At 48.1% G+C, this 13,753-nt stretch overlaps 1 protein-coding gene across 1 annotated transcript in view; it reads left to right on the plus strand.

Annotated features, from left to right (window-relative positions):
- The window catches only part of EIF2AK4 (eukaryotic translation initiation factor 2 alpha kinase 4), a 112,099-nt gene that overhangs the window by 84,398 nt on the left and 13,948 nt on the right, over positions 1 to 13,753 (plus strand). Inside the window, exons 24-29 of the mRNA XM_004712698.4 lie at positions 3,703 to 3,752; positions 4,983 to 5,151; positions 6,564 to 6,680; positions 9,145 to 9,210; positions 11,259 to 11,429; positions 11,803 to 11,937. Coding sequence (XP_004712755.1) covers positions 3,703 to 3,752; positions 4,983 to 5,151; positions 6,564 to 6,680; positions 9,145 to 9,210; positions 11,259 to 11,429; positions 11,803 to 11,937 — 708 coding nt within the window. The remainder of the gene's footprint in view (positions 1 to 3,702; positions 3,753 to 4,982; positions 5,152 to 6,563; positions 6,681 to 9,144; positions 9,211 to 11,258; positions 11,430 to 11,802; positions 11,938 to 13,753) is intronic.

Raw genomic sequence — 13,753 nt, forward strand, 5'->3', positions numbered from 1 at the left:
CCCCCGCCTCTTTTTAATTTTTTTCTTAGGATAAAGGCCTGTAGAGCAGTGAACAGAGGGTACAACCAGGCAGTCCTGAGAAGAGGAAAAACACAAAACTGAAAACATCAGAAAAGACAGCCCGCCTCACTAAGAAGGAAATGCAAATCAGAACGCTACCAACTTCCCCCAGCAGACTGACAAGACTATTTAATAATGCCCATGGGGGCAGCAGGGCACCGGGAAATGGGTGCTTTCATACGTTGCTGGTGGAAATGTAAATGGCCAAACACTTAGAAAGGCAATCTAAGAGCACTTAATACGATGAAACCATGGTAGGTGCACTTACTGTATGCACTTTGGACCAACAATCCCAACTTGAGTTTATCCAAAGAATGAAAGCATTTGGGACACAGGTGTTAAAGGAGACTTATTGCAGAGTTGTGGCAGTTAAAACTGAAAATGTGGTATCCTTTCCAGGAGAAAAACAGCTAAGTAAGTAGAGCGCATCGATAATATTAGCTATTAAAAAGAAAGCAGATCTATGTTTTATAGAGACCAAATATTCGAGCAGTACCCCCCAAAAAACAGTATTGTGCTGGGCGGAGCGGAGCTTGCACAGTAGGTATTTTCTCGCTAGGCAAGCATCACGCAACTTGCTCTGAGTTAGTGCACCCAGTGCCATCCCCTGGAAAGATTCTCTGTGATCACAGTGAATTTTTTCATAAAAGCCGTTTTTCTCAAGCCTCTTTTTTTTTTTTTAATGGCTGATTTAAGAGAACAGCATGCAGCTGTGAAATTTTGTATCCTGCTCAGGAAATATGCCTCAGTAACTGTTGTAATGTTGAACAGGACAGCGCTATGGGAAACACCCGAGTGTATGAGTGGTTTTCTCGTTTCAAAAATGGTGAAATGTTGATTGATGCCAAACCTCATTCTGGACGTCCGTCAACTTCCTGAATGGACGAAAATGTTGACTTGTAGTGCATTTGGAGTTGGTTCCACCAGGTTAGACAGTTAATCAAGCTTTCTACTTAGAGGTTCTGAAAAGTTGGCTTAACAGTGTGCAACAACAGAGGCCTGGTTGTGGCAGACAGGACTGGTTTTGCCACCACCTGCTCATGCAGCCATCTCCGTGCACCAGTGTTTGGCAAAAAACAACATGCCCATGCACCTAAGTCAGCTGGCCTTGCTCATCAGACTTCATTTTGCTTCCGCAAATGAAGAGGGACGTGAAAGGACAGCGACAGAACTATGTACAAGAGGTGAAGAACAAAACCAGGAGGTGCTGCCAGCCATCCAAACTGATGAGTTTGAAAAGTGTTCCCAAGAGTGGAATTGCAGATTTGACAGATGTATTAAGTGTAATGGAGAGTACTTTGAAGGTGATAAGAATGTTTTGTTAAAAAAATTTAAATACTGCATAGCTTTGGGGCGGGGACATTCCAGATATTTTGGGTGTATATGTGATATATACATATACACACATTTATTATATGTGTAATTAAATAATGCGTATAGATTCTTAGTTATGTTTGATCTTTAGGAATTTCTCCAGCAGCTAGGAAAAAGCAAATTTCCAAGAATACCTAATATCCCATTTTATAAAGAAAGAAAGTGAAGAGCTCTTAAAAAAACATGTGTGTACACATCAGGGGCATTGCACATTTGCAGGCACATGGTATGTGTGCAGATCTGACCACTCCCTTGCATGTGGGAATGACTGTGTGCACCAGCTTATTGGTCTGGCTGCAGAGTAAGGTGGCAAAGAAGATGCACAGGCCTTTCACCTGATTTTCTGGGCTGGCAAAGAGTGGGATCAAAGTGTTGTCCTTTGTAATATATTCTGTGTCCGTGGCTTATGGCGGTAACAGAATTTGCTGTGTTGCTTAAGCAGAAGCTCCCTCCATATCCTGTCATAAATCTAGTGACTTGTGATGAAGGTGCTACGTGCGGCTGGACTGGCTTGGCCGCCTGGTGTGCAGAGTCAGCTACTCAGCCAGATTCTCCAGGGTGTGGCCTTTCCAGAGCGGGTCTCCAGGCCTTCCTCCCAAGAACGACGGGCGCAGGTTCAACCACCAGCCCTTCGTCTGGGAGTCATCTAGCCAGTGTTTCCCAAAGCGGGCCATCCCGCTCCCTGGGAGGCGCTGGAACAAGAGTCACAGGAACCGCAGAAGCAGACCGCTACACTCTATCCCGGGTAACGGGCTATAGAACAAATGCCTTTCATTGCCTGGAGAGCGTTCTTTTCATTATTTTATTTATTTTTTTTTTTTTTTGCAGTAGGCCAAGTCAGTTAGGAACCTATGGCCTGGCTTATCCATTTGTACCACCTAGGAATTGCAATATTTTAGAGGTGAATCATATATCGGACATAGCTGTACAAAAGAAAGGATAAAACTATAAGCATTTGCGTAGTTTTATACTTAAAATCGAGTTCTTATTCCTTAAAACATTGGCAGGCCAAAGTGCAAATGTATCAATATCAGCTGCCTTTCTGTGAGTTATACAAATGCAAATAAATAAATAGAACGCACTTGGAGATTTTGACCCATTAGTTAATAGTGTTCTACAAGATCTCTTGGAGGTAATCTGGCAATAGTTTAATAAGTTGTGTTATTAAGGATTTTGCTTAGAGTTCTTAAAAGAGCTATAGGAGAATCAGGAAATCCACCATAAGAAATGATAACCATTTTATTTTACTGCTCTAAGTGATACTTTGCAAAAATTGTCACAAAAGATTTAAATTTTTATTTGTATTGGTTTTGATTTCATAACGAAGCAGAGGAAAAGAGCTTTAAGTAGGGAACCTACTACAGCTTCCATTTCAAAAGTAAACTTTTCTCAAATCCAAAAACCTAAGAAGTATCAGCAAACACCTAACCAAACTCACTGCCCTGAGTCAGTTCTGACATCCAGTGATCCTATAGGACAGGATATATGGCCCATGTGGGTATCTTAGGCGGTAAATCTTCATGGGAATACAAAGCCTCCTTTTTCTTCTTCAGAGCAGTCGGTGGTTTTGAACTGCTGATGCTGCAGTCAGCAGCCCAACGCGTAACCTGCTATGGCCACCAGGGCTCGTATGAAATGTCACAGTGAATGAGTCTCCAACACTGATTAAAGCTTTCGTTCACTCGTTTCAAAGCACGTGAGTGGTGGTCAGTGCACCGCCTTAAGGATGCACCGGAAGCCACTGCATTATACACGGTGTGGTTTAGTTGCTGTTGGGTCGACTCCAACCCGCCGTGGCCATCTGTACAACAGAACAAAGCACTGCCCGGTCCTGCGTCATCCTCACAATTTCCACGTTTGGATCCATTGTTGCAGCCACTGTCTTGATCCATGTCATTGGGGGTCTTCTTCTTCACGGACCCTCTACTCCCTCTGACAACTTATCTAAAGTCTCCCTCCCCGTCTTCATCACTTCTAAGGAGCCTTCTGGCCGTACTTCCCAGATTGGTTTGTTCTTCTGGCAGCCCGTGGCACTCCCAGCGCTCTTCACCACCGCGGTAATTCAAGCGCGTCAGTTCTTTGGCAGCTTGCCATATTCATTGCCCAAATTTCACATGCATATGAGGTGATTAGAAAGACCATCGGCTTGGGACACATGTGCCTTAGTCCTCAGCTGGACACATCACAAGGGTGAGACTTAGGCGTGTGAGTTAGAGAGTGTGGTGACTGGCTTCGCTTGGCACTGATCTGCCCATCTGTGTCTTTCAGACTCCTTTTGCAAGATACGTGGCTCGCAACAACCTAGTGAATTTAAAGCGGTAAGAAATGATCGGGGAGGTGCGAGGCTCTCGTTTTTTTAGGGGCTGTGGGAAAGGACCCAGGCATAGATGTTCTATCTCATGTGATCCTTGCATAGTAAAGATTCTGAGCTTCAAGGACTGAGCTTGGAATGTTGTCAGCGTCTAGCTCCAGTACCACCTGCCATTCGTGGGTGACCAGGAGTCACGCTCCTCTTTGGAAGAAAGGTCTCAGTTGGGGTCTCTCTGCCCCAGGCTTTGAAAAGGCTTCCCTCCAGGCAGCAGCGCCAACCATTCTCACAAAAGGTTCCTTGCAAAAACATCTGGCTGTTCTTGATCGCAGATGGCCCCTTTTAAAATTTAATTGACAAGTGGCCCATGGGCTCTGTGTGAACACTGCCTACGCAGGTGAGTGAACAAAGGCTACTTGAAGAGAAGGAGTCAAACCAGCAGGCATGCCCGCTGGGCACTTAGCACTGCAAAATGGTCTCCTGCACCTTTAAATACCCTCCCTCGGCCTTCATACACCAGGGGAACTGTTGTCCCTCTGACCCCCAGCTCTCTTCTTCCAGTGAACTCAGAGCTCTCTGCGGACTGCTTTTGTTGTAGCCATGGGCGGTCAGTTAGTGGCCGCGGTCCTGAGGTCTGGGTGCTCCCGGGTCGAAAGTAAGCGCTTTGGGTAGGTGATGTTTGCGTTCTTTCTCCTTCAGACTTTTTTTTTAATTAAAAAAGCATTATTGTCAGGAGGATAAGGGGAAGGTGGGGGGAGAAAGGGGGACCTGATCACAGTGATCTACCTATAACCCCCTCCCAGGGGGACGGACAACAGAAAAGTGGGTGAAGGGAGACATTGGTCAGTGTAAATATGACAAAATAATAATGATTTATAAATTATGAAGGGTTCATGAAGAGCGGGGGATGAGGAGCTGATACCAAGGGCTCAAGGAGAAAGCAAATGTTTTGGGAATGATGATGGCAACAAATGTACAAATGTGCTTGACACAATGGATGGATGTGTGGATTGTGATAAGAGTTGTAGAGGCCCCCAATAAAACGAGTGAAGAATTAATTAATTAAAAGAACATAGATCACAGAGCAAGCGTGCTGGGGACAGCTCTGTCACTACGCCCTTGCAGATCAGACGCTCATGGTTTCCCTCTTTGCTTCTTTCCTTTTGTCTGATAGCAGGTAGCTTACACAGATGTGCTTCCAGTAAACACTGACCCTTGAACTCGGGCTTTCTCTCTCCAGATACTGTATAGAACGTGTGTTCAGGCCTCGCAAGTTAGACCGGTGTCATCCAAAAGAACTTCTGGAATGTGCCTTTGATATCATCACTTCCACCACCAACAGCTCTCTGCCCACTGCCGAGATCATCTACACCATCTACGAAATCATCCAAGAGTTCCCCGTGCTCCAGGTTCCTTCCCATGGTTTCCTATTCTAAGATCCATCACCTCCAGCTCCCCCTCCTCCCCACGCCCCAGTCCTTCACAGACATGAGAGAAGCTACAGAACTGCTTCTCAGTGCATGCCAGCCGTGCGTCTCATTTTTATTGAAGCAGCTGAGAACAATTGGGTGGTGTGGCTCTTGCGGTTCATCTCAGGCTCCTGCCTCTACTTTGACAGGAACCGATTCGTGCTTGTCTGATTTGGAGGGGAGGGCGTTGTTTCTCTGCCCGTACGTCCCTGTGCCAGAGTCAGGCTACAGTTCCACCTTGGATGCTTTCAGCATGTTCCTGCGCTATGCTGAATCCTCATGGCTGCCTCCGACTGCACCTCATCTTGTAACTCCTCAGCGTCACGTTTCCTCGGGTGTTTGCACACTCCTAGAGCCAGTGGGGACCGCTTCTGGCACAATGGTTTATTCTAGTCGGGCCTCCCCTCCCCACCCCACACTGTTCACTCCCACACCTGCCCTGCCAATCACAGCGTGGCTTTGTCTGGAAAGCCTGCTCTCCAGGTGGCCATTGCTCTGAGCCCCTGCCCCTCGCTGATTGATTGGCACCCTTTCTTCTCAGCGCTCACAGCACTGATGGGAAGCCTCCCCGTTGTTCACCCTGAGTGCTATGAGTCGGCTTCTCCAAATCCAAGTACGTGCTGTCTCAGGGCAGAGCCCGCATAACCATTCTTCGTGTGTAGCCCTCTGCACCACACTACTGCCACACAATTGTGCATGTGTTCATCGACTCAGGTGGGCAAAAATAGCAGTCACGACCATTCCAACAGCTTGTGCTTCTAGGTCAGTTCCTACCGAGCCAGATCCTTGTACTCTTTGACCCCTACATCAACACACATCCCCACCCCCCCACCCCCGCTTTCGTAGATGGCTGAAAGCCAGTCAGCGCCCCTTTGATACATATAAGGAAGCGTTCAGTGCTCTGCTTCCCTTGGACTACAACGTAAAAAGAATGCATGTGAAAAAATAAACTAGAAGAAATCGTAGGTCATCCCTAACATACCACCAAGTTCCTTTATAAATCAGTTCTGATGTCAGTCACATACCTCTTTTTTTTTTAGCTTTCGTTATTACTGCCTTTTATTGTCTGTATTTTAAGAAATCCAACCTTTATTTTTCGCTAGGGCCTGGAAATTGTACCCACAAACGTACAGGTATCTCTGAAAACTGTACATAGTATACCGTGCTAGTGATCAGATGGACAAGAACAACTGGTTGCAAGTGCAGGTCAGCGTAACTGCACTGAGTCACAGGAGTATGCTCACCTGTGTGCAAGCCTTCCAAAGCATCGGGGTGGCCAGAGTCTAGGAGTACTGATATAGCTGTGCCGCTTTTATGATGAAAATCCCCGTTTTACTTTCTCTGTGTCCCAGGAAAGAAATTACAGTATTCACTTGAACCACACCGCATTATTGAAAGCCATATTGTTACATTGTGGAATCCCAGAAGATAAGCTCAGTCAAGTCTACATTATTCTGTATGATGTTGTGGTAAGCATGTAATTACTTTGACTTATAGAGAAGGATGATGGTTATTCATGGTCATTTTCATAATGATAGCACCATGGCTGTCAATTCTAGGTTTATCTGACACCCTCACCCCCACAATAAAGGAAATCTTCTCTCTGTGTCAGACTGGAACGCAGGAAATGGATAGGCTGTCAGTACTTGGCTACTTAATAAGACCAAAACCCATTACCGTTGGGCCAGTCCAACTCTTAGCAACCCTGAACGACAGAGTAGAGCTGGCTCAAAGGGTTTCCGAGCCTCTGATCTCTGTGGACGCTGACTGCCACAGCTTTCTCCCACGGAACTGCAGGTGGTGGATTTGACCTCCAGCCTCTGATGAGCAAGTCCTTAACCACTGTGCCCTCAGGGCTGCTTAGTTCACAGCATTTTTTAATGTGGAATTTAACAGAGATACTCTAATTACTACCCTATAGAGACCAGCTCTCTTCCTTGGTCTCATCTGTTTTGTGAGCTAACTTTAAAGTGGCTCAGAAATGTCCTAACTCATTGCATTGATGTGTTTATGCAGAAATGAAAATGAAGAGAGCTCATGGCACAGTGGATTAAGCATTGGGCTGTCAACCACAGGGTCCCTGGTTCAACCACCAGTGACTCCATGGGAGGAAGATGAAGCAGTCTGTTTCCTGAAAGATTTACAGTTTAAGCTGGTCCGAGTGCAGTGGGGTCACAACTAATGATGACAGCCAGTTACAGGTTCCTTTGTTCTTTCTCCACCTCCACTGCTTCACTTGACTGGTCTAAAAAAGAAAATAAATAAAAACAAAGATTTACGGTTCAGAGGCCCTCCAGGCAGTGCTACTCTGTCCTAGGCCCACTGTGCGTCAGAAACAAGCCAGCGGCAGTGGTTGTCGGCTTGGTTTGGTGAACCTGATGTGCAAGGACCTGGCGTGGCACTGGCTGCAACAGAAGGGCTGTGTGGGTGACTGGGGCCAGGCAGTGGTTCCTTCTGTTGCCCATGGGTCGCAGTGAGTCAGAACGGACCCAACAGCACCTAAGAGACACTTGATCAAGACAATGAACAGGTCCAGAATTCAAAGCGCACAGCAGAAGTTGATGTGTTGGGAGCTTTTAATTTCTTCCCTCATCGCTTCAAAATAAAGGAGCCTACTGGTTCTTTTAACAAATATTTATTTGCTTAACAAACGTTTGTTGAACTCTTTCTTTTTCTAAGGCCTATCTTACTACTGTCCTCTAGGGTGGTTTTTAAAGAGTACCTTCCTATTGAAAAGGATTGAATTCTCTAATTTGTACATTATTCATGAACCTACTTCTGTAGGCAAAAACTCAGTAATCGGTTCTGACATGTGCCAGTCGTAAAAAAGTTAGCATTCGTTGGGCACCGACATGGGCCGGGTCTTATTCAAAGTCTTTAAGCTTCTGAACTGTACAGAGGCCACGGGAGTGTCCGGATGCTGTGCACGCCCCTTAACTCTGGCAACCTGCCTGTGCTCATCACTTGATTGAGACACAGCTTTGGGTCGGTTGAAATGACTTGGACCCCTCTTGCAGCTTCATTTGTCATCCCTTTCCTACATGGCTCAGGCAGTGGCACCTCCGATTGCTCTCCCCTGATTTAGCCGTTACGGAAGTAGCACACCTTAGAATATGTTTGCAAACGTAGAGCCTACAGGGGAACGTTGAACGTTTTAAATCAACACTATCTTATGGTGCTAGGATGGAGGTGTTTATCTTTTTCCAGTTTCCTTTTATGTTCAGTATCGTTTTTACAGTAAAGAAACTGAGAGACATTCAGGAGATTCAGTGACCAACCATGTCAGACCTCTGTGACTCAGAACTCAAGGTGGACGTCCACAATAGCTTGTACATGCGCCAGTCTCACCTGCCTTCCGTTTGGCGGACCCTCGCTTGACTGTTTCTGGGTGGGCCTCCCCCTCCCCCAGGGGTGGCTGCTGCTTTGGCGGTGACAGACACAGCGTCATCTGCCAGTAGCCACACTGGCGGAGATGCCAAGGGTTCTGCAGAGGGCCTTCGGCACATCCCTGTCCTGACCCCACCCCTGGCTCCATCTGCCAGCGTGGGATGAAGTGCCCAGAGGCTCTCAGTGTATCCGTGGCTTGGATCAGAGTTGTTCCCTCCTGCCCAACAGAAACGCCCCCTGATAGAGCCCATTCGGATCAGGATGGCCAGGCCATCCAACAAAGAGGCCATCCATCCTCCTCTTTCATTTGTGTGTGTGTGTGTCTTTGTCACTGTATTTCACACTTTCGAAACAACTACAGTTATGGTGAGTTGTGAAATAAGATTTGCGAGGAATTGAGTAGTTCTTTGAATTGCAGGGTGCATCCTGCAAGTTCAGGAGCAGTTTGTTCAAGATGCAGGATAACTTTGTCCAAATTAGCCTGGAAATGGTGTCTTCTTCCAGCAGGTGTGGTACACTCAGCGCCCCCTTTTTCTTCTCCTTTAGACGGAAAAGCTGACGAGACGAGAAGTGGAAGCTAAATTTTGTAATCTGTCTTTGTCTTCTAATAGCGTGAGTACCTCCCAGCAGTGTCGTTGCCGCTTTCTCTGTACTTTCGTGAGACCAAATCCTTCCTACGGGGAGCAAGCAGCCCTTCCCACCACGTTGCAGACAGAGTTTGGTTTTGTCCCCCTTGAATGTCCATAGGTACCATGGCAACCTCTGGGGTTAGGAGAAGAGAGCACCTCCGAGGGTGATCACAGGATGGCTCTTAATGTGCTATAATCGCCCTGTTCACTCATGGTCACCAGATACTGTGGTAACGGCTCCAGAGTCCCCATGGAGCTGATCCAGAACTAGCTGTCTTCTCCTGAAATGGACTCTCGGGGACAGGAGTGAAGCACCAGAGCTCAGCAAATCCATTTGGGTATTGCTCTTGGTCCCCTGGCTCCTCCGACTTGAAATAAAGCACTTACTACCCTGGCCCATTTCCTACTCCTAGAATTTTACATTTGAGCCCATTGGCAATGCGGAAAGGCTAATGGGGGAACAGGCTTGTTGTATTCCTTTTATAGGCAAAGGATCGATCCCAAATCTCTGGCAAGGTAACCCACACGTAATTGAGTAGGGGAAGACCATGGGGGATTACTTTCTTCCTGCCTGTTGACATAAAAGAAGGGATTTCTTGTTTTCCCCCTAACTTTCCAAGAACCATTCTAGCCCCTACTCTGACACACAATTTCATGACCCCGTGGTGATCCGCAAAATCCACATATGGGTTGGATCACCATGTGATTGTACATAGGCGAGGCCGTCATTCGGCGTCTCAGACACCTGCAGTGGGGCATGCAGGCAAAGAGGAATGCATTGAGGGGACCACGGGCTGAATTCACCGTCTCAATTCCTGGTGGCCCTGAGGCAACCGGGAGAAGACGCATGCAGCAGATGCCGACTCTCAGCTCTAAGCCAGCTTTCCCAGGGCCAGGCCCAGCCACAGTCCACAGACGCCTCCCATTCCGTTTACAGGTGGGGGACATAAACGAGACGCCTGGCGCAAGGAGTCCTGCGCATTGTGCCAGGTTAAACTTAAGTATTGAATAGTGGACATTAGGGACCTGCGAGGTAGCCCAGTGGTAGACAGTTCAGATAGGAAGAACTCTATGTAGCTGGTTCTCCAGGGACCCGAATTGTCGACACAAGCACACATCTCTGTGTAGCAGGAGTCTTGTTCGTAAAGAGCACGGAGATTTGACCCAGGTACAAGGGAAAGCTTGGCTGTATGAGCCGTGCCATTTTGACCCAGGAGATTTGTCTACCACCATGACTGCGTTGGATACCTTGAAGGCGCCAGCCCCAAAGGCTCTGTTGAACTCGTCTTGGTTCAAAAAGTCTCCCAAGCATGTAGACGGTTGTACATGCTCCTGCTGCAGCCGTCGCGAAGTGCCAACTGCTTTGCGCTTTGCGCAGTTCTCCTCGCTGCGATGTGAGGATTAGTTGTGTGATTGATTTGGTTATTCCCAAGGAATGGGCCTGGCCCACAGAGAGAGCCTCTCTCGCCCTTGCCCTGTTCCAGGCGAGAGGCCGGGCCCAGCTGGTCAGAGCTGGGCTCTGAGGTCGAGGCCTGAGCCAGGGCGAAAGCCTGGTTAGGAGGCTGGCTGTAGGCAGCACAGTGAGGTGCATCACACAGCTACAAATAGGGGTGTTTCCCACAGAGGAAAAGAGGGAGTCAGACTTTGCCCTCCTGACCTCACATGCAGTAATGGCAATGCCTGTAATAGCAACATCACCGTGACCATCGTAGTAGGGACGAGAAAGTTAGAGAGGAACGCCACTGGCTTGGAAATAAGTGGTAGAGGCTCTGCTAGCTCCGAGGTTTGCTGTCCTGGGGTCAGCATGACCTGTGCGTGCGCATCTAAAGCATTTCTGGGAGGGTCTCCATGGTGGTTGGAACGGATTATCCTTAGCCGGGATTGTACAAAGGATCGGGTGACTTTACACCACAAGATTCCCCCTCGTGGAGGTGCGAAAGCTCTGCCCATCCCCTGTGTGTCCAAAACCAGATGGGAAGCAGGGCTCCCCCTACCACGTTCTGGAAGCTAACTGTGCTGCTTGCTTTCCAGCTCTGTCGACTCTACAAATTTATTGAGCAGAAGGGAGATTTGCAAGACCTAACACCAACAATAAATTCTTTAATAAAGCAGAAAACAGGTGTTGCCCAATTAGTGAAATACGGTGTAAAAGATCTCGAAGACGTGGTTGGACTGATGAAGAAACTTGGCATAAAATTACAGGTTTGGCGACCCTTTGGGTTCTGGCACAATAGGGGTAGAGCATCCATAAGAACGCTAGGGGGAAGGGAGTTTTGTTTTTCTATGGCTGGTCCATCCTTGATTTCTCCCACAAACACTGCTCCCTCCATTCTGGAAGACTTGATATCTAAGTCATAATTCTGGTCTACATTCCGGATTTCTGTGCCGTGACAAACCATGGACTGCGTACATGAGCAAGAGAGGCGGGTGGGTTTCTCACCTGGAGGCTGTGGTAAAACGGCCCCGTAGCCAGACCTGAACTGAGAGTTTGTGTGTGCTCGCTGGAGAGCGTGCGCTGCTGCTGCTGGTAACAGCCCGTGCTGCCGGCACGGGTTTGTGTGCCTTTCCTCGGCAGGTCTTAGTCAACCTGGGCTTGGTGTACAAGGTGCAGCAGCACAGCGGCGTCATCTTCCAGTTTGTGGCTTTCATCAGACGACGGCAGAGGGCTCTGCCCGAAATCCTTGCCGCCGGTGGCCGGTACGACCTGCTGGTGAGTACCCACCCTTGATTCTTTGTGTTCTGCTCCATGTTATTTCCTTTTCAGCTTGTGCTTTGAAATGTTCCAAACGTACAGAAAGATGGAAATCAGTATCCTGTTGAGCACCTGGGAGCCCTGGCGGGTGGCAGCGTGGGTTCGTGCAAGCAGCAGTCGCACTGTTCCGGAGAAACGTCAGGCTTTCGGTTCCCCTACAGAATCACAGCCTCTGGGGCAGGGACACAGGACCGCTTGCTTGAGTCCCAGGTGACTCCTGGGCAGGGACTTTGAGTTTGGTTTTCCAGTATCTAGGAATAGAAACATAACGTGAGCCACATTTGTCATTTTTTTAAAAAAAAAAAAAAAAGCTTTTTCAGTGGTTATAAGGCTTTAGGAAGTTTCAGAGACAGTTCGCAAAATCCCATTTACCTTTATCCCCCGCCCCATGGTTAGATTTTACAAAACCATAGTAAACCATGACAGCCAGGAAATTGACATCAGTGCCAAGTGTGTGTGTAAGTCTGTGTCATTGCATGTCAGGGGGGTTCCTGTAACCACCACCACCCTCAAGACGCAGGTCTGTCCCATCCTCTTACAGATCCGCCAATGTCAGCATTTGACCCACTGATGAAACGTAGAAACCTCCCCTCCCTCACAAAGTGTTTCCATATCAGCCAGACACTGCTCTTTGCTCTCATTATCAAACATAACCTAGGACGCCTAAGAGGGGAGGAAAGCCTGGCGCTTATCCATAAAGGTGGGCTCGCCACAGCTCTGCCTCTGATGTTTGATCACTATGTGTCTTGATAAGGATTTATTTGGATTGACCCCGGGGGGCTTGCTCTGCTTCTTCAACCTCTAGATGCATGGCTTTTACCAAGCTGAGGACTTGTTCCGCCGTTATTTCTCTGCCTGTTATCCCATTTCCTGCTAGGACTCTGGGCACAGATGTTAGCTGTTGGGTTACAGTCCCACAGGCCCCTCAGGGTCCTTCTGTTCTCTCTCTTGCTTTTCAATCCGCTGAGCCCTTTCCTCTCCATCCTGCTGTTGAGTCCACCGAGTGAGCTTTTCCATTCCTCTGCTGAAGATCTCCATTTCATCTGTTTGGAATGTGTACAGAAATTCCTGAATACGTGTGTTTACGGGGCCACTCTGAGTTCTTGTCTCATGATTCCAACATCTCTGTCGTCTTGGCACTGGTGTCTCTGATTTCCTTTGGGACCTTGCAGGGTCTTAGTTTCCTGTGTGCTTTTCAATCGTCATCCTGGACATGTTGCCTCTTGTGTACTCGACCCTTGATCCTATGTGCATCTCAGACAGCACACCCGCGGGGTGAGGGAAAGGCACTGCCTCACCACTAGCAAGTAGAGTGGCGTCTCGGGCCTGCTGCCTTCCATCGACTCTGGGGTGAAGGGGAAGGCAGAGTGACCAGGTTACTGCAGGACAGGATGGGGGTTCGAGCTACCCAGGAGACTCCCACCGACGAAGGGGGAAGGGCTTCTCTTTACTGCGTCCCACAGACCTCCCACATGACACTATGGAGTTGGGGTGGAGAGGCCAGGTTAATGCATCTGTGTGGAATCAACATCTAAGCTCCCCTAGCCGATCCTGGTAGGAGTAGGCCCATGTCGTATTCTGTGGTCAGAGCCCTTGTCTCCGCCTTTCAGAATCTTGTGAGGTTTGTCTTAGGTTTAATGACCACGACTTTCCGCTGTAGTTCCAGGCGGGGAATAGGGAGACGCTCATCCAGAACTTTGTTTCTGTAACAAGTCCGTCTGATTCTAGAGCAGCGGTTCTCAACCTGGGGGTCGCGACCCCTTTGAGGGTCGAA

The sequence above is a fragment of the Echinops telfairi genome, unplaced genomic scaffold (assembly GCF_000313985.2).
Source record: "Echinops telfairi isolate 266 unplaced genomic scaffold, ASM31398v2 ScPeMD7_18;HRSCAF=68, whole genome shotgun sequence".
In the NCBI taxonomy this organism is placed as follows: domain Eukaryota; kingdom Metazoa; phylum Chordata; class Mammalia; order Afrosoricida; family Tenrecidae; genus Echinops; species Echinops telfairi.